Genomic DNA, 18,030 nt, shown 5'->3' with positions numbered 1-18,030 from the left:
GCTCCTCATTCATTCTTCTTTGATAGTCTTAATTAGTTCTCATTCCAACATGGACTAATAAAGCGAATGAATGGTATAGAAATTTATTAATGAGAACCTCTGATGTTAACACTAAACAAAACGAGAATACAAATCCACCAGACCCATTGCGTCTGGCAAAACCACTTACAAGCAAAAAAATAGAAGTAATGACTTCAATGAGACTCGTAATTCTCTAGAGACCATTTAGTATCTGGAAACACTCGCACACCTCTCATCACTTTGGTATGAATTTCCCAGCCAGGATTCTCACATCTCAGTTTAATTTCTTAGCTAAGACCTCTCCCTTGCACTCACTACCAGCAGTGACCACATAACCTGCTCCAACCTGCCAAGACAAGCAATGTCACATTCCGATTCAAATTGCATGAAAAAATGGTCAGAAAAAAGGAGAAACAAATAAGTTGACAATCTTTTACTACTGCACGTTCTTGGAGCTGTACATTGCTACAGATAACAGAACCTTGGATTGAACAACAGTCTCCAATAGAAACATGATTCATAACTACTGAATTAACAACCTGCATGCATAAAACAAGTCACAGGAAAACTTGGCATTAACATTATTGAATACAACTCATTAGGAATATGCTAGACAGTGTTGCTGATCACTCATTGTGGGTTGAAGTGCATATGCCACAGATAAATCAGAAGACCAAAATGTAACCTCCTGCCAACTTGTAAGAATAATATATCATCCCACCTTAACATTGGCACCTATCCAACAATGAAGGCCAATGACAGACCGCTTCACACTGCATTTGTCACCCATTTGTGAACCTTCCCCCAACATACAATGTGGTCCAACCTACACAAATCATAATATTTATATGGACCTAAAAATGGAAAGAACAAAAAATAATGCTCCAGAAACCCTATATCAGACCACTAAAGTAACTTACAGTTGTTTTTGCCCCAAGCTCTGCAGAAGGATGGATAATGTTGTTTTGGGTAGAGAAAGAATAACCTGATAAATGGCTAGCCTCTCCTATTACCTGTCACGGTAAAAAAATGAATAATGCCAAAGCAACCAGATAATTTAAGACAATCACGAGTTCCTGATAAAGGCCATAACAACAACAAACTCACATCTCGGTTTATGTCATTGTATGCTTGTATAGAATTTAAGCAAGCACATCTATCATTATTATATTGTGTCAAGAGTTACCCTATTTATTAAGATTATATTGTATGTAGAGTTACCCTATTTATCATAATTATAGTATGTTTAGGATTACTCTATTTATCATGATTATATTGTGTCTAGGATTACCTTAATTATCATGTACTCCTATATCAATTTATTCTTATAGATAGAAGATTATGAGAGGAATCAATCAAACCCTCTAGAATTAATTTACAATTTAACTTTAAGTGTTGGTACATAACTGCATTGATCATGTATATGTACAAACTTTTGCATTCCCCGAGGTAAATGTTTGTTTACCAACAACCTTCACCTGAATCACCTGCCTTCCCTTTACATTTCTAACACTCCTCAATGATGAATTCAACCTGTAAAATGAACAGGTGAGCAATTTATCTAAACTTTCAATCTCCTTTTATAATAGATTAGTCTAGGCAGGCACAAAACAACTCTATAGACGCCTCTAGTTTACCAAAAATGAGAAAAGGTCACTATGTTATCCTTCCAACACCGATGCGTCAGTATTCACCCGTATATGGCACTAGCCTCTATCACCAAAAATTTCTACAAGAGCAGGCCCCATTAAAGAAGTGGTGGAATCTCGTGTTATCCCTCACAACAATTTTTCTTCCAGTAAGTCTTGATACTCCACACATTACAATATGACAATCCTTACATATCCTAAGGTTCTTCATAATTTTTATGGTGGAACCGGCATCAGTACTCAGCAATCCAAATGCCAACGCTAGTTTTTCGCTGTGAGACATTAGTAACATCCTTTTTTCATTATCATTAACATCATACAGCACCGAACTTAGGTTTGGCTGATATCCAATACCCTTTAGTCGTTCCAAAAGTTCATTTAATTCCTTCTTTATCTCGTTAATCTGTGGATGTTTCACGTCACCAGCAGCGAACTTGTGAATCATTCCATTTTTTGCTTCAACCCAGCTCCATCCTGGATCTTTTTTCAAATTTTTCTCTCTGATCCATTTCCTGACCCTAGACACATCATCCCATCTTCCAACAGATGCATAGGTATTAGAAAGCAACAAATAATTCCCCATGTTAGCAGGTTCAAGCTCAAATAAATGCTTGAAAGCAATTTCCGCAACATCAGGATTCCCATGAACGTATGATGCTCCAAGAAGCGCCCCCCACACAGCTCCATCAGGCTTCATAGACATTGTCTCAACAAGCCGTATTACCTTTTCCAAGTATCCAGCTCGACCAAGAAGATCCGCCATGCAAGCATAAAGCTGTGGGGTTGGAGCAACACCATAATACTTTTCCATAGTAGCAAAGAGCTGCTGTCCTAGGTCTACCAAGCCAGCATGACTGCACGCAGTAAGCACCCCTACAAAAGTAACACAGTTTGGTTTCACATCAGTCTCCAACATATCATAAAACAACTTAATCGCTGCATGAACTTGACCATGTATAGCAAACCCCACAATCATAGAACTGTAAGAAAACACATTTCTCACCCTCATTCCTTTAAAGATATTATATGCCTCCTTCACATTACCACATTTTGAGTACATGTCTATCAAGGCTGACCCCACAAGGACACTACTTCCATCTCCAAATCCAGAATTCTCAGCAATGTTCCTTATCCACTTAGCATAAATAGACGCACCCAATTGAGCACAAGCAGATATTACACCAACCAAGGTAACTTCATCAATTTCGACACCCTCATCTACCAACCGCCGGAAAACCTCCACCGCATTTTCAGGTAAGGCATTCTGCGCATACCCAGTAACCATCGCAGTCCAAGCAACCATATCCTTCATAGGCAACCCATCAAACAAGTCCTGCGCCGCCTTCATATCGCCCCTCCTCGCGTAAGCAACAATTAGTCCGGTCCAAGAAACGACATCCCGTTCAGGCATTTCATCGAACACCTTGCGCGCGTATAGCGTAAACCCACATTTCACATACATGTCAATCATGGCGTTGTGGACGTACATATCAGAATCGAACCCACCAACCAAAAGTGTCTGGGTGTGGAGCTGCGCTCCCAAACCTATGTGGCGAGCGGCACCGGAAGCGGAAAAGAGAGCGACGAAGGTAAACGAGAGGGGAGTGATGCGTCGTTCGCGCATGGAACAGAAGAGGCTAAGGGCTTGGGAGAGGGGTCCTCGGACGGCGTAGGCGCGAATGAGAGCGGTCCAGAGAAAGGGGTTTGGGGTGTGGACCTGTGCGAAGATAAGGCGAGGGTAGGAGTGGAGCGGCACATGGGTGAACGAGGTGACGAGGCGTAAGAGCTTGGTGATTACGTAGGAACATTGGTGGAGGTTGTTGTTGTAAATATGGGCGTGAACTTGTTTCGCATGATTAAGAGTTCTGCATTTCTCCACAATTCTCACCACTTCTGACTCCAAAACCCTTTGCATTGCCATGGAAGACTACCCACAACTACCTTCGTAAACTTCTTTACTTCCATCACCCAACAACTCAATCATAAATTTTCATAAGGAGACTTAAAAAATATATTTTGAAAGATAAATTTTAAAATATTTAGAAACACATATTCATTATTTATTTATTATTATACTCTCGTGTCTTAAACTAAATAAAAATAATTAACACCTTGAAAATGTTGTAAAAAAATTTATGTTAACATATCCTTACTTTAATTATAAATAAGGCATTGATACTTTTATATCACCGTTGTTTCATACTATTTTTTTTATATGGATGAGTACAGATAAATTTGTTAAATGAGTATAATTTGGTCAAAATAATATTTTTTCTTATAACTAATTAAATATAACAAAATTCTTTAACTAATCAAAATTCGTCAAAATCATTTTACAAATTCTAGAAATTTCGTATTCAAAGACTTTTAGCATTTTTTGTTATTAATCAAAGAATGATCATCAAAGCTATATATTTCATAAATGAATTTAATTGTTTTTTCCTGAATAAACGTATTAATGTCTGTTTCCTATCACGTACAGTAATGAAGCGATACAATTAACGATGAACATGTACAGTATCAGTGAATTGGCCCTCCTTAAAAAAAATACATTATAATCTTTAATTATTTATTGAAGAAAACTTTTTCATAATAAACAACTTAATTTTAATTTTACCCTTAACACTTCATTATTATAAATATTCTATAAATGATTTTTTAAAGTCTTCCTTTATCTATAAAAACACTTTCCGCCAAGATATATTCAAACATAGAGATTCATTTCATGAAATTATGTTAACCAAACACGTTATTCCTCTTTTTGCTAAACGTATTTTTGCAGTAAAAACAATCTGGAACACGTTATTAAGGGTACTCTATAAAGAAAATCAGCATAATAGAAGTGGTAATTTTCTTAAATCTTAATCATTCATTACGTTTATGTTCCTCATTCATTCTTCTTTGATAGTCTAAATTAGTTTTCATTCCAACGTGGATTAATAAAGTGAATGAACGGTATAGAAATTTATTAATGAGAACCTCTGATGTTAACACCAAACAGAACGAGAATCCAAATCCACCAGACCCATTTCGTCTGGCAAAACCTTATAAGCAAAAAATAGAAGTAATGGCTTCAATGAGACTCGTAATTCTCTTGAGACCATTTAGTATCTGGAAACAATAGCACACCTCTCATCATCCCAATCCCAGAGCAAAATAGGGAGGAAAAAGTTGAGCTTAAATATATTCTTACAAAGCAGGTACCAAATTCAAGTAAACGTTATTATCACTAGATCTCTAACAAAAACAAAAATGCAAAAAAGCTCAAAGAAATATGGCGATAGTACTTCATATGCTCGAATACAAAACTGATGGCTCTGGATTATACCGCTTTCGTTCAGCAGTAAGATACCAACCGAAAGTCCCTTGTAACTTGAATTAAATGGCAGAAAATTGTGATGAAGCAGAAATAAATAGTAGTCATTAACACAAATGAATATTCAAGACCAATTGCAGCCATTTTCAAACAAATAGCGATCGAAACAAACTGCAAAGGACACGCATGCAAGTCGGAAGTATTAGAATTTCTTTGCCCCTCCTGCCAACAACACCAAATTGTAACTGCTGCCAGCAAAAAGCACAAAATTTGCTCCAAGCAGTGACGAAGCAGAACATAAGTCACTTTGGTATGAATTTCCCAGCCTCGATTCTCACATCTCAGTTTCATTTCTTAGCTAAGACCTCTCCCTTGCACTCACTACCAGCAGTGACCACATAACCTGCTCCAACCTGCCAAGACAAGCAATGTCACATTCCCGTTCAAATTGCATGAAAAAATGGTCAGAAAAAAGGCGAAACAAATTACTTGACAATCTTTTACTACTGCACGTTCTTGGAGCTGTACATTGCTACAGATAACAGAACCTTGGATTGAACAACAGTCTCCAATAGAAACATGATTCATAACTACTGAATTAACAACCTGCATGCATAAAACAAGTCACAGGAAAACTTGGCATTAACATTACTGAATACAACTCATTAGGAATATGCTAGACAGTGTTGCTGATCACTCATTGTGGGTTGGAGTCCATATGCCACAGATAAATCAGAAGACCAAAATGTAACCTCCTGCTAACTTGTAAGAATAATATATCATCCCACCTTAACATTGGCACCTATCCGACAATGACGGCCAATGACAGACCGTTTCACACTGCATTTGTCACCCATTTGTGAACCTTCCCCCAACATACAATGTGGTCCAACCTACACAAATCATAACTATTTATATGAACCTAAAAATGGAAAGAACAAAAAATAATGCTCCAGAAACCCTATATCAGACCACTAAAGTAACTTACAGTTGTTTTTGCCCCAAGCTCTGCAGAAGGATGGATAATGTTGTTTTGGGCAGAGAAAGAATAACCTGATAAATGGCTAGCCTCTCCTATTACCTGTCACAGTAAAAAAATGAATAATGCCAAAGCAACCAGAGAATTGAAGACAATCACGAGTTCCTGATAAAGGCCATAACAACAACAAACTCACATCTCGGTTTATGTCATTGTATGCTTGTATAGAATTTAAACGAGCACAGTACTTGCTGCTTCCAGCAATATACACACAGCATTTGTGGGTTTTTCGATCAGAAGTAGAACTATAAGAACCCAGTGCATGCCGTAGATGAAAGGTTGGTTCAGATGCATTAGCAAGTATTTGAGATAGCATTTGTTGATTGCTCTGAGATATAACCTTTTCAGTTCCATTTTCTTCCACTTGTGGCATACCATTAAATAATACTTCTGATTTCTAACTCTCATTAAGAAAATTTGAACAAGGTTAGAATCCTTATAAGTTCAACAATACCTAACTATCTCGTGAAAAACCATTATCAACTAACCAGTTGGCTCCGGACTAGATATGGCAATACATCATGCTTTAAGCTATGAAATGCACTTTTCTGATCTAGAACTTCTTGTAGAACTGATCTGCAACAAAAGTTTGTTTCAGGATGCAAAAATGAGTGATTCAAGACAAAAGAACAAGGAAGGAATTTAAAAAGAAAATGAATATACCTTTTGAACGCATACAAGTGGGCATCCATCAGATCAGCTCTTATTTCTATCTACATGAATGACAAATAACAATAAAGAGAAATAAGAAATAGCAAAAGCCTTGCTTTTAATTTTCAATTAACCGGATGAGTAATTCATATTTTCACAGAAGATGCTACTTCTATAAGATTGACAGATTGAACAGTTTTCTAACTCTGGAAGCATGATAACCAATTTCCATTTCCACATAAATCACAAACACAAAACAACTCCAATAATAAAGTTGGTCAATGTGCTGAACAAGAGATGCAATAACAGTAAATAGCAAATTAAAGTAGAAAGTTTTGCTACAGAATAGACAGTTAAATCTCACAGCATAACAATGATAAACATGTAATATTGAAGAAATTATAGGCAGGTGGAACCAACTAAGAAGGTCCAGACACGAGAAAAAGAAAAGTACCTGGCCAACTGCAGGGAGTATGCTCTTCTGAATTCGAAGATCCTTCTCAACTTCTGCTCCTGAAAAATGTTGCAAGATTCCACATGAACACACATACAACAATACCATGCCATATATAAACAAAAGTTAGATGACTAACCAGTTGCTATGTGAACTAAAAACTGCTTTGTGGGATCCAGCCCTATCAAATCATAGCGGCCAGGTTTCTTGGTTTTGTCTTTCCCACCAGAAGATACTGACTCTGAAGGTCCACTCACAGGAGCAGAGCAGAGCATAGCAGTAACAACTGCATCATGTCGTCTATGAGTAGCTGCAACAGCACCAAGTGGCACATCCGTAACAAGATCACCACTGACAACCTGCAGAAAATCAACACAGCCATGAAGAACAACATTATTTAGATCACAGAGTTCACAGGCAAGGGAGGGAGGGATATTCCACCAAAATGTCTTTAGCAGTTAGGTGATGAGAAATAGCCCGAATTGCACCTGCTGTACCCACATCCTCAGGAACTGCAGCAACCTGAACAATTGTTGAACAAAAAAATCATCACACATGTCTATGCATTATCAATCTTTTAAGGAAAAACTACATAAGACCATTTAGATCATTTTCTTAACAAGCAATCACAAAAGAAGAAAATAAAAAACAAATTGAATCAAACTTCTTCCACAAGTTAAAATCAACTTGAACCTCAGCTTTTGAAGAAGTTAGATGAGAGAGCTTCAATAAAAATTAAAGTGCATAGGTTAATGTGAACTTATTAAAGAAGTGTAAGACCCCTTTTAAATAAGCTTCTCAATAAGCACTAATAAGAGAATAGAATAAGAAGGTAAAACAAATTAAGGCACCATCTCCCAAGAATCAAAATGACTTATACTTAAGCTAATTTATCAAAAACTCTTCAATTTCACTTCTTCAAAGCTGACGAATTTAACTTGCACGAAAAATTAATTCATTATATCTTTTGTTTTCTTCTAACGTAGGTGATTAATGTGAAGTTTCCCCAAAAAAGAGTCTACCCATTTTACTATCTCAAAATTTCCCTCTATAACTATTTAAAAGCTCATCCAAACAAAACGTAAGACCTAGGTACCCTTATGCTTACGGTCACTATCAAGATACATAGCGACAATGAATCATGTTTAGTAAATGAAAGGTAACACCAAAAAACCGATTACCTCAACATGGAGGCGATCAGCATAAGCCCCTGAAATCCAAGCCCCAACACGAAGTGCCGCTTCTTCGCCTTCAATCACCTACAGTTAAATTTCCTCACCAATTTCACTATTTACCCTTTCCAATAACACCAAAGATTGCGAAAAATGAAATTACCACAATGAGATCCTTGAGGTTGCTAAGCTCCAAGTACTCGAGAACGTAAGAGATAACGGGGCGATTCGCCACCGGAAGCAACGCGTTCGGAAGCTCCTGCAGTAAGAAATAAGCGCTTTTTTATAACATAATAGCGTCGAAAATTGTTTGGTTAGAAGCATTTCCGTTGTGAAACCTGAGAAACGAGGGGGAGGAGCTTCTTGGAGACGCCACCGCCGAGAACCACCACTTGAAAATCCATGGCCACAACGAAACGCAAAGCCAAACAGGGTTTTGGGGTTTTCGGAGGGCTCTGTTTCAATTTCCCTAATCAAATTTCGGATTCTACAAACGCTAACTCATTCAGTCATTCGCAAAACCCAAACCCAAATCCAAACATGCCTTTAATCCACCTTCTGTTAATGTCAAATGCACCTTCCTTAATTGGTGCCCCAAATTTGTTCCCTGCACACAACTTTTTTATTTTATTTTTATCTTTTTTCTTGAATAAACATCCTGCTTTAATTTTGGTTTAATTACATAATATATTCAGATTTTTCTTTTGTCTATACTAAAAAAAAATGTCACTCTTCCATGAATTATTTTTTGTTGTATTTCAGTTTTATCATTACATTGATTTTGATAATTTAACATGCAAAACCTATAATAAAAATATTTTATAGATCGTATAATAAAACCAAAAATTTCCAAACACCAGATTCAAAATAAATACAAAATTAAGGTCGATAATAAGGAAAAAGTTATTTAGACATGAAAACATGTTTAGTTAATTAATTTTTATGTAATGTTATTACATTTATTCTTTTTGAGCTTTTATTAAATTCATATTTAATCAATTAAAAGGTATGGTAGAATAATTTTTAAGTTACTGATGAAGTTAATAAATTATTTATGATTTAGATAACATTGACAACTCAATTTATGGATGGATAATTTATTTTTATTTTTTATTTATTTTGAAATGTTAGTGTTATTATATACATAATTTTACTATATACATAATACACACATGTCTTAATTATAATTTTGATGTTTTAGGTGGAAGATAATATTAAGTTCTTATTTATAAATTTTTTTATTAAGACATGTTTCCACTGTTTTTTTTTTTCCTCTTTGCCGCTAATATCAACCAATATTTTGAATTAAATTTATAAAGAAATATTTTTCTGAAAATCTAGTATATTCCTCTTTATAATATGAATGTAAATGGTTTTTTCGTCGAAGATGTTTTTATGTTAAATTAGGTGACTTTTTTATCTTAGGTATTCATTTAATTTATTTTGAATATTTTTTATTTTAATTAAGTTTTTAAACTTAAAACATGATTTGTTGGTTTTTAAACAAAAAAATAAATAAATTAGAGAAGTGTTAGTTTATTTACAAAAGAAGTTTGATCTAATTTAATCCTAATATAAGTTAGATTATAACTTAAGTACTCTGAATAATATTGTCATAAATAATTTTCCCATCAATCTTCCTCGATTTTGATAGAATCGTTTCTTTATTTTATTTCAAACAAAATATTCATAATATTTTGTTTTTTAGTATATTATTTTCATTCCAATACTCATTATATTTTAATAGTATATTATTTATAACACCATTCTCATCTTAAAATATTCAGGCCCTGTATATTTACCATGTTATTTTTTTTTTCATTGCATCGTGTAACTTTCTCGTATTAAATATCTAGGTATTTGTGTCTTGTTTAAATTTTCTGTCACTTATATTTAATGAAACATTTGTCCTGAATATGATGATGTTCACACTAAAATCACATTGCTTTTATAAGTTATAATTTTTAATATAATATGTGGAATTAGTATACAATTCACACGTTTTTTTTATAAATGTAACAATTAATTTAAAAAATATATATATTACTCTAAATTAGTATATAATAGAATACTTTTTTAATAGTTCAAGTAAACATATCCTTTTTGCCATATAGAGGAATCAATACTTTGTCTACTTTTTAAAGAAAAGAAAAAAAAACAAAAAATATATTTTTCTTGAATTATTTGGATAAAGAGACGTAAAAGATAAGAGAAAATTTAATTATCTGTAAAATAAATATTGTGAAGAGAACTTCCAGTAAAAATAATAAATCGAATTATTCAGTAAAATTTACATATTGGTAATCTATAATATGGTAAAAAAAGTTAGTAACAACATGTTAATTAATTTGATGATTATTATGATTGCTTACATAAAAGATAATATTTACTAATTACTCATTAACTATTGGCAGAACTTATGTTTAATTTGATTATTACTATAAGTCAATGGTAAAGTAAGAAATCAGTGTCATAAAATTAGATTGGGCAGACATGCCGACTGTAATTTTGCTGGTTATGTTGAAGTTGAGTGAGAAAATTTTCTGGTAAAATGAAGGTTTAAATAGCTTTTAGGGTATGATAAGTTGAAACCTCATTATCACCATTCAAAAAGGGAAAAATTTTGAGAACGAAATACTCTTTTAACATACTCAACATCCCAACGTTAGTTTGTGTTAGTGGAAGCTATATCAGTTGCATTATGTTGCTGCAGATTGTTGATTTAAGAATTTTCTGATAGAGAAGCGTAATTTGAAAAAAGTACAAGGACTGTCAAATAAAAAGTAATATACATGTGATATTTGTATGGTAAAATTATTATATTACACATCACTCCCTCACTAAATTTCAAAACAGCACCCTGATTGAACAAGCCCAGAGAAACCCTCAGCAACACTTATACTTTTCAATTTACGATTCTGCCCCTCCTCCATGTCCACCAAATAGAACCCGTGAGCTGCCTCTTCGTATTCGGATCCACTCAACACAACCCTCGACCCGATCGCAACCCCACAAACCCCAACCTTAAGACCCGGATCCAAACCTCTAAAGTTCACCAGTTTCCCATCTTTCCCAACCCCAACACAAGACCTAGGACACCGACCCTCTTCCCAAACCCCGTTAACCTCTCTCCACTGACCCGACCCAAGATCCAGCACCTCCACCGACCCGTCAAACATCCCCTGCCTCTCCGTACCATATCCACTCACAACCCAAAACTCGTCCCCCACCACCACCCCCTCGCATTCGTCCCTCTCACGGCCCATCGGGCCCACCCCGGCCCACTCGTCGCGCCTCGGGTCATAAGTCCACGCCGACCTCAGCGCGTTCTTATTCTCGTCATGCCCTCCCGCCACATAAACCCGACCCCTCCCCGACCCGATCGCGAAAAACGACCGCTTCTCCGGCATGTCTTTCCCCCGCCGCCACTCGCTCGTTCGAAAGTCGTAAACAAACACCGCCGTCAAGGGCTCGTAACTCGCCGGGTCCCACCCTCCCATGAGCACGAGGCTCCCGTCGCAGCTCGCCAGCTGGCAGAACAGCGGCAACCCGAATGGGTATTCCGGAACCGGTTCGACTCGGTCCCACGCCATGCTCTGGGGGTCGAACAAACTAATCCCGTAAGACGGTGGCAGTGAGCCAGTGTGTTTGTCGTGGCGCGGTTGGTCATGATGCGCCTGAACGAGGCACGTGACTCTTCGCGTGCGGCCGGTTTTCTTGCGGTGTATGTAGAATTGGTCGCTCTGGAGGAGGTGGTGCCATTGTCTGCAGACTCGGAGCGCGACTCGGTGCGCTGAGTGGGGCAAACGAGTGAGGCACTCGAGTCCAAGGTCTGTCGGTAACCCTGGTATCAAGTCGTTGAAGTGGATGAAGATGGAGAAATCCATATTCTAAGTGTTTTGTGAGCATGATGACCCGGCGGTTGTAGCATTTATAGAGATATAAGCCGTTAGATAAGTCATCATAATCCAATACAGTACTTCCAGATATTTTCTCACGTTAAAATCTCACTACACTTCTTAAATATTTTCATTTCATGTTAAATTTCACACAAAAAATAATAAAAAAACACACTTTTCGAATTAACATAAAATTAGCATAAAAGTCATGTGTCTAATTTCACATAAATTATATTTTTACTATATCATCTGTTAAAAATATTACCAAATTTACACCTTATATCTCAATAGTTACGTGTTCTATTGAATATTCGTGGATGAAAAGAGAAAAAAAAATGTCCTTTGAAACCAGTCAGTCGATAAGCAACTTGGCAATCCAGGAATAAATGTTTTGTTGTTTCCTCGTATTAATATAGGAAAATGTTTGTTGAACAACCATTTTTGACAACATTTAGACACGCGCACACGTGTCAAAATCTAAGTGGTCTAGTTGGAAAAATTAAATGAAAATGGATCACTCAGATTTTGACACGTGTAGGCATGTCTAAATGTTGGTTGTTCAAGTATCATTTTCCATTAATATAATAAGGAGCACATCACCCATCTTTTCAAGATCAATATTCAAAACCTATGTTATTATAGTCCCTTTAATCTTTTTTTCTATTTAGTTATAACTTAATGCTTATGTATTACTGTTATTTATTGTACCGTTTTTTATACAAAATAATATAGTAATTTTCTCATAAAAAAATAGCCCCTAAATTTAATAAGATTATCTAAGTACATCATCAATAAGAAAACGTAAACAAACACAAGTATAAGATGTCTTTCATAAGAAATTGAAATTAATTTTTAAAAATATAATTAATCATTCATTAACTAGAAAGATATTCAACTCTTCATTTTTCATCACTAACCCTCTCATATCTTTTTTTGTAATTGTTATAATTATATCATAATCATGTAACACTCTTCTCAAATAGTATAATCATTGGACTCTCACAATTGAATATTTTATCTATGTGATTCAAATATTAATAATTAGGATAATTTCAATTCAACTTTGTTGTCAATACACTTTGCACATTACTACATATAATAATATTCCTACCTTAGAAACCATTATATTTTCATTCCACACAATTCATACTAAACCACACCACAAAATAAAAAATTTAAAACTATATTTATGAGTTCATGGATGTATATTACCACTCAATGAATACATATGTTGGTCACCGAGTCCCCATTAGAATGAGACTCACCCAACGATTACATTACTTGTACAATGAAAATATGTCACTAATGTTATTTGTCTTAACATAAACTTTTGTCGCTAAACAAAGTGTAGACTTGTCCAACGAGTGTATTAAGACTAAATTCTTTAAAAAATCACTCAATGAAAAACCTCTCATCCAGTGAGTCAAACACGCACCTCATTTTTAAGTTTTTGATATTTTAATTTCCACTCGACCACTCTTTTACTCGCTCAACGAACATACCTCCTAATACCTCTTTTGACAATATCGGGCAATGAGGGATAGTTCGCCTAGAGAGTAAAAGCGTTAGAGCTCTCTAGAATGTAGGTTTTGCATTCTCACTCAATGAATATGCATAGTTTTTCAAAACCAATTTTGATAGTGTGCTCCTAACTAATTTATCTAGGCATTCCCTTTATTTTTTAGTTGAAAACACACATATCAAAGCCTAAGATAGATGGCTTTCAGAAATTATGATTTGTATTGATAAATTGATTAATGAATTTTATGCTTAATAGGTGTGTTAACCTAAGATATCACTTTAGTAATCTAATTACTTGGAATCGTTGATACAATCATGAGTTAGAAATAACTAGGGATGAATCAAATTTAAGTGTATTGAAGTGACATATTGGTATTGTAGGTTATCAACTGTAATTTAAGTGTTAAATGATGAGGTGACATTTTTTAAAATAATTTTACAATTATAGGCACCAATTCAAGGATAATCGAAGCTTATACCTTAATCACATGAGTACATGCTTCAGTTCTTTAAAGAACCGAAGTCTATAATGACGCGATGACATTCTTTAAAATATTTAACAATTATATGTTTTAATTCTTTAAAGAACCATAGTTGAGCAAATATTTTCAAAATTTTCACTGTATTTTTAAAAGGCTTTACCTGAATGTCAAAGTATATGCATCGATTCTAAGTTAAATTGAATCCTATACACATATACATAGGACAATTTTTGAATTGTTATGACCAGTGAAAGGTCTTGTTGCATGGCACCACTACATTCTTCTTCTGAGTTCGCTACAATTTCACGTTTTCCTTCATTATAACTTTCATTGAGATTCCTTTTTTCCTTCTTGTTTCTCGTTTATCTCTTCCTTTCATTATTGTTTTTCTCTTCCTTCTCCTAATATTTTTTTTCTTCTCAACATTGTAGATTTGTGTTGGTCATGATTTGTTGCATTTAGGACGCCACAACATTACTGTTGTATTGGTTGTTAGTTCACTTTTAAGTAGTTGGTCATGGTCTCTCTCACTTTTTTTCTCACTCTCACTCGCGTTTGACTGAAACCTATTGTTTTTTTAATCATTTTATGTTTTTGGTTGTCTTACCAACCAAAGCCTATTTTTGAAGTATAGGCTTCGGTTCACTAAGCCTAAAAATTTCCTATTTTACATTACCTGGATATGCTTCAATTGTAGAACCGAAGTATAAGACAAAAAAAATGGTGTCAAAACCCTTCATTGTACTTATGTTTTTCAACTTTGTATTGTATAATTATAACTCTTGTAAGATAGAGATGAGAGATGACATGTGTAAGATTTCTAAGTTTACTTGATACACATGTCTCTCAGAAGTAGAGTCAAATGTCATAAGCCATTTTAGGCATGCTTTGTTGAACATGAGTTCGATAATTTATATGTTGTTTTAATTTATTTGGAGGAAAATAATTTGAATCTATCTTGTCTTAATTTGAGTAATAAAAATTATTATAATTATATCATCGTATCCTTTTGTCTTTTGTATTATAGTTTGTCCACCTACCATGTGTTATATGTGAGGAGATGGTAGTGTAGACGAGAAATTTGTAGAATATGTTTTTTAGTAGTGATTATTTAGATATATATTTTTTGTATCATAGACCTCCAAATTGATGAAGTGTTATTTATTTTTCAAAAGTTAAATTTTACTTTTTTTTTCCTTGAACATTTATAAATACAATTTATATACTATGTTAGTTATAACTTTTTAACAATTACATAATACTTCACTTAATAATTTAAATATGCTAAATTGATGCTACAAACTCAACTTAATATAAATAATAAACAAAATTATAAAATTGTAAAATTTATTTATTTCATAGTTATGTAAAACTGTAACAGTTTAGTGTTTTAATAATTTATAATTAGAAGTATGGAGACGAAAATAAATTTATATATATATATATATATATATATATATATAACAATTAATACCCAATTTAAAAGAGCTAATTTTAGTTATACCTATATAATATTAATACTAAAGCATTTTTTCCTCTAAGCATAGTTGCAATTTCAAACTTCGAAACTAATTCATTAAATGGGATTTAATGTATGCATCGTTCCTCAACGGAACAATTTCGAATTAAAATATATAAATGATTTAAAAAAATTTCATCGTAATATTTTTTTATAAGTTGATACCTTTCCCTAGAAGTAACTAATATTAGGTTCGTTTTTGTTTTCAACTAATTCAAAATATTAATTTATTTTTATCATTATTAAAAAAATTATATTATCCACAATCAAAATTCGTTATATGAAATCCATTGATAAATTTACATTAATACTAAGTTCAACCATTTATGAACTTTTAGAATACAAAATATAATTTATATTTTATAATATATATTTTAGATTTCAATTTAAAGTAGAAAACAATTTAAGCCACTTATAAATTTTATATTAATAAATTTTGTTAATAAGATTTAAAAGAAAAAAATAAAAAACGTAAGTAGAAATGAAGGTAGATTAGTTTTTAAATCAAGTACACTTTGTTTCACAAAGTCATTTTCTATTTTTCAAAATATGAAAGTGGAATTGTATGTTTTTGTGCTTGTTAGAATGCTATGAAAAAAAATCGTTTTTTTTACGAAAATTACAATACTTTTGTTTATACGGCTTGAATTTTCACGCTGAGGATAAGTTATATTTTCATCTACATTAGAATTTACAGTTTTTTTTTATTTTTTTAATTAAATTAGAATTTAAGAAGTGTTCGCCTGAATATGAAAAATGAATTTAGATATGCTTAGGAATAATTTTCCAATCACAAATTATTATAAATTTGGTCACCAAAAATTGTAATTTGAATATGATATGAGCAGCAGAAATATAAGAACTTGCTTTGGAGTTCAAATATGACAAGAATACGATAACTATTATCTACGTGATCTTGAGTGTGCAGAATGATCATAACCAACTAATAAATTATGTGGTGATCTTAATATTATTATTATTAATAATAATAATAATAATAATAATAATAATAATAATAATAATAGAGACTATTGTAACAACTATTCAAAGTAATAAAAAGAGTTGATAATAATTACACTAATGAAAAAGTTAGAGTAATTGTTATAATATTAAGAGTCTTTGTAAAACAATCATTTATATTGTAAGGATTTTTGGAATGATAGCATGGTTGAAGTAGTGATGTATAACATAATTATATTTTGAAAATTTATTGTAAAATTAAATGTAATATATGAATTTTATCCACAAATATTAGGATGGATTTTGTTTGATTCCATTGAAGTGCGTAGAAATGGATAAGGATGCATTTCGTATGTGGGACTAAGGGGGCCACCAGATTCAACGGATATGAGAGAGTACACTGCACAAAAACAACAACTAACTTTCTCCTACCAAAAGTAACCCTCTCATAAATCATTTCTCATTCTTATCCTCATGTTTATATAAATATACAAAATTATTTTTTATTTTTTATTTTTTATTTTCTTTAAGTGTGATTTTTCTATTAATTAAAAACTTAATTAGTAATTTTTTGATTTATCTAATTTTTAGTTTTTTACTCAATTAAATTTTAATATTTATTAAATATAGTTTATTTGATACTTTGTGAAAGTAAAAATTTGGTTCATTTAGTATTTTAAATCTCTTACATATGTTTTTCTTTCTATTCCTCCATCAACCTTACTTTTTCTCTTTCTACCTTTCAACATCTTCCTCTCCTTACTTTCTCCATGGTGTATTTAGAGAAACAAAATTAAGATTCTAAAACTAAGATGTACCTAGTATTTATATGTTCTAAATAATTTAAAAGGAATATTAACTTGAAGATAGACAAAGGTTCAGAAGATGAGATGGAGAGAGATGTAGAAAAGTGAATAAAGATGAAGAAGGTAAAGGAAATCAGATAAAGAAAAAAAAGTGTTTAAATACTCTTTTAGTTTCTGTTTAGTTGATTTTGTTTATTGTGAGACTTATTTTTTTATCGGATGTTTAATATAATCTCAATTTTGGTAATTTAAGTTCGATTTAATATTTTTTCATGATGTCAGCTAAAATGTTAATCACGAACTATACATATTGATAGTGTTTGAATGAGCTGTTTGATTTTTTTCTTACGTGACCTGTTCAACACAATATACACATTGTCACATCATCATTTTCAACCTCCCAACACATCAAAAACTCTAACCACCATGCACCTCCACTACACAACATCGATGACGTGCTATATTCGCAAAAAACACAAATCACACTTACACTTCTCTAGAACACGCAACACCAATCTCCACCATAAGTCTAAATCGCCTT

At 33.1% G+C, this 18,030-nt stretch overlaps 3 protein-coding genes across 11 annotated transcripts; all 3 read right to left on the bottom strand.

Moving 5' to 3' along the window:
* Positions 1–59: 59 nt before the first annotated feature.
* LOC108324025 (pentatricopeptide repeat-containing protein At5g44230) lies at positions 60–3,637 on the bottom strand. Of its 8 annotated transcripts, none has more exons than XM_017556820.2 (5): positions 1,659–3,637; positions 1,429–1,554; positions 942–1,034; positions 743–847; positions 60–560 (listed from the first exon to the last, which is right to left on the bottom strand). In XM_017556820.2, the coding sequence occupies exon 1, from the start codon at positions 3,589–3,591 to the stop codon at positions 1,738–1,740; it is 1,854 nt and encodes a 617-aa protein (XP_017412309.1). In that variant the 5' UTR covers positions 3,592–3,637; the 3' UTR covers positions 60–560; positions 743–847; positions 942–1,034; positions 1,429–1,554; positions 1,659–1,737. The 8 variants fall into 8 exon arrangements, with proteins under 8 accessions (XP_017412309.1, XP_052727319.1, XP_052727314.1 ...); XM_052871359.1 differs by having other exon boundaries at positions 1,500–1,554; XM_052871354.1 differs by having other exon boundaries at positions 60–367; positions 459–560; positions 942–3,637.
* A 1,286-nt stretch (positions 3,638–4,923) lies between these two features.
* LOC108334264 (uncharacterized) lies at positions 4,924–8,908 on the bottom strand. Of its 2 annotated transcripts, XM_017570056.2 has the most exons (13): positions 8,641–8,907; positions 8,466–8,561; positions 8,312–8,389; positions 7,572–7,652; positions 7,270–7,489; positions 7,131–7,189; positions 6,689–6,738; positions 6,514–6,601; positions 6,162–6,422; positions 5,975–6,067; positions 5,775–5,879; positions 5,476–5,592; positions 4,924–5,399 (listed from the first exon to the last, which is right to left on the bottom strand). In XM_017570056.2, the coding sequence occupies exons 1-13, from the start codon at positions 8,704–8,706 to the stop codon at positions 5,334–5,336; spliced, it is 1,380 nt and encodes a 459-aa protein (XP_017425545.1). In that variant the 5' UTR covers positions 8,707–8,907; the 3' UTR covers positions 4,924–5,333. The 2 variants fall into 2 exon arrangements, with proteins under 2 accessions (XP_017425545.1, XP_052727312.1); XM_052871352.1 differs by lacking the exon at positions 6,162–6,422 and having other exon boundaries at positions 8,641–8,908.
* Positions 8,909–11,072: 2,164 nt separating this feature from the next.
* LOC108336036 (F-box/kelch-repeat protein At2g44130) lies at positions 11,073–12,264 on the bottom strand. Its single transcript, XM_017572334.2, has one exon. The coding sequence runs from the start codon at positions 12,187–12,189 to the stop codon at positions 11,143–11,145; it is 1,047 nt and encodes a 348-aa protein (XP_017427823.1). The 5' UTR covers positions 12,190–12,264; the 3' UTR covers positions 11,073–11,142.
* Between the last annotated feature and the right edge of the window lie 5,766 nt (positions 12,265–18,030).

This window comes from Vigna angularis, chromosome 1 (assembly GCF_016808095.1).
Source record: "Vigna angularis cultivar LongXiaoDou No.4 chromosome 1, ASM1680809v1, whole genome shotgun sequence".
Lineage (NCBI taxonomy): Eukaryota > Viridiplantae > Streptophyta > Magnoliopsida > Fabales > Fabaceae > Vigna > Vigna angularis.
The sequence above is the reverse complement of the archived record's forward strand: the minus strand, read 5'-3'. Positions and strand labels throughout refer to the sequence as shown.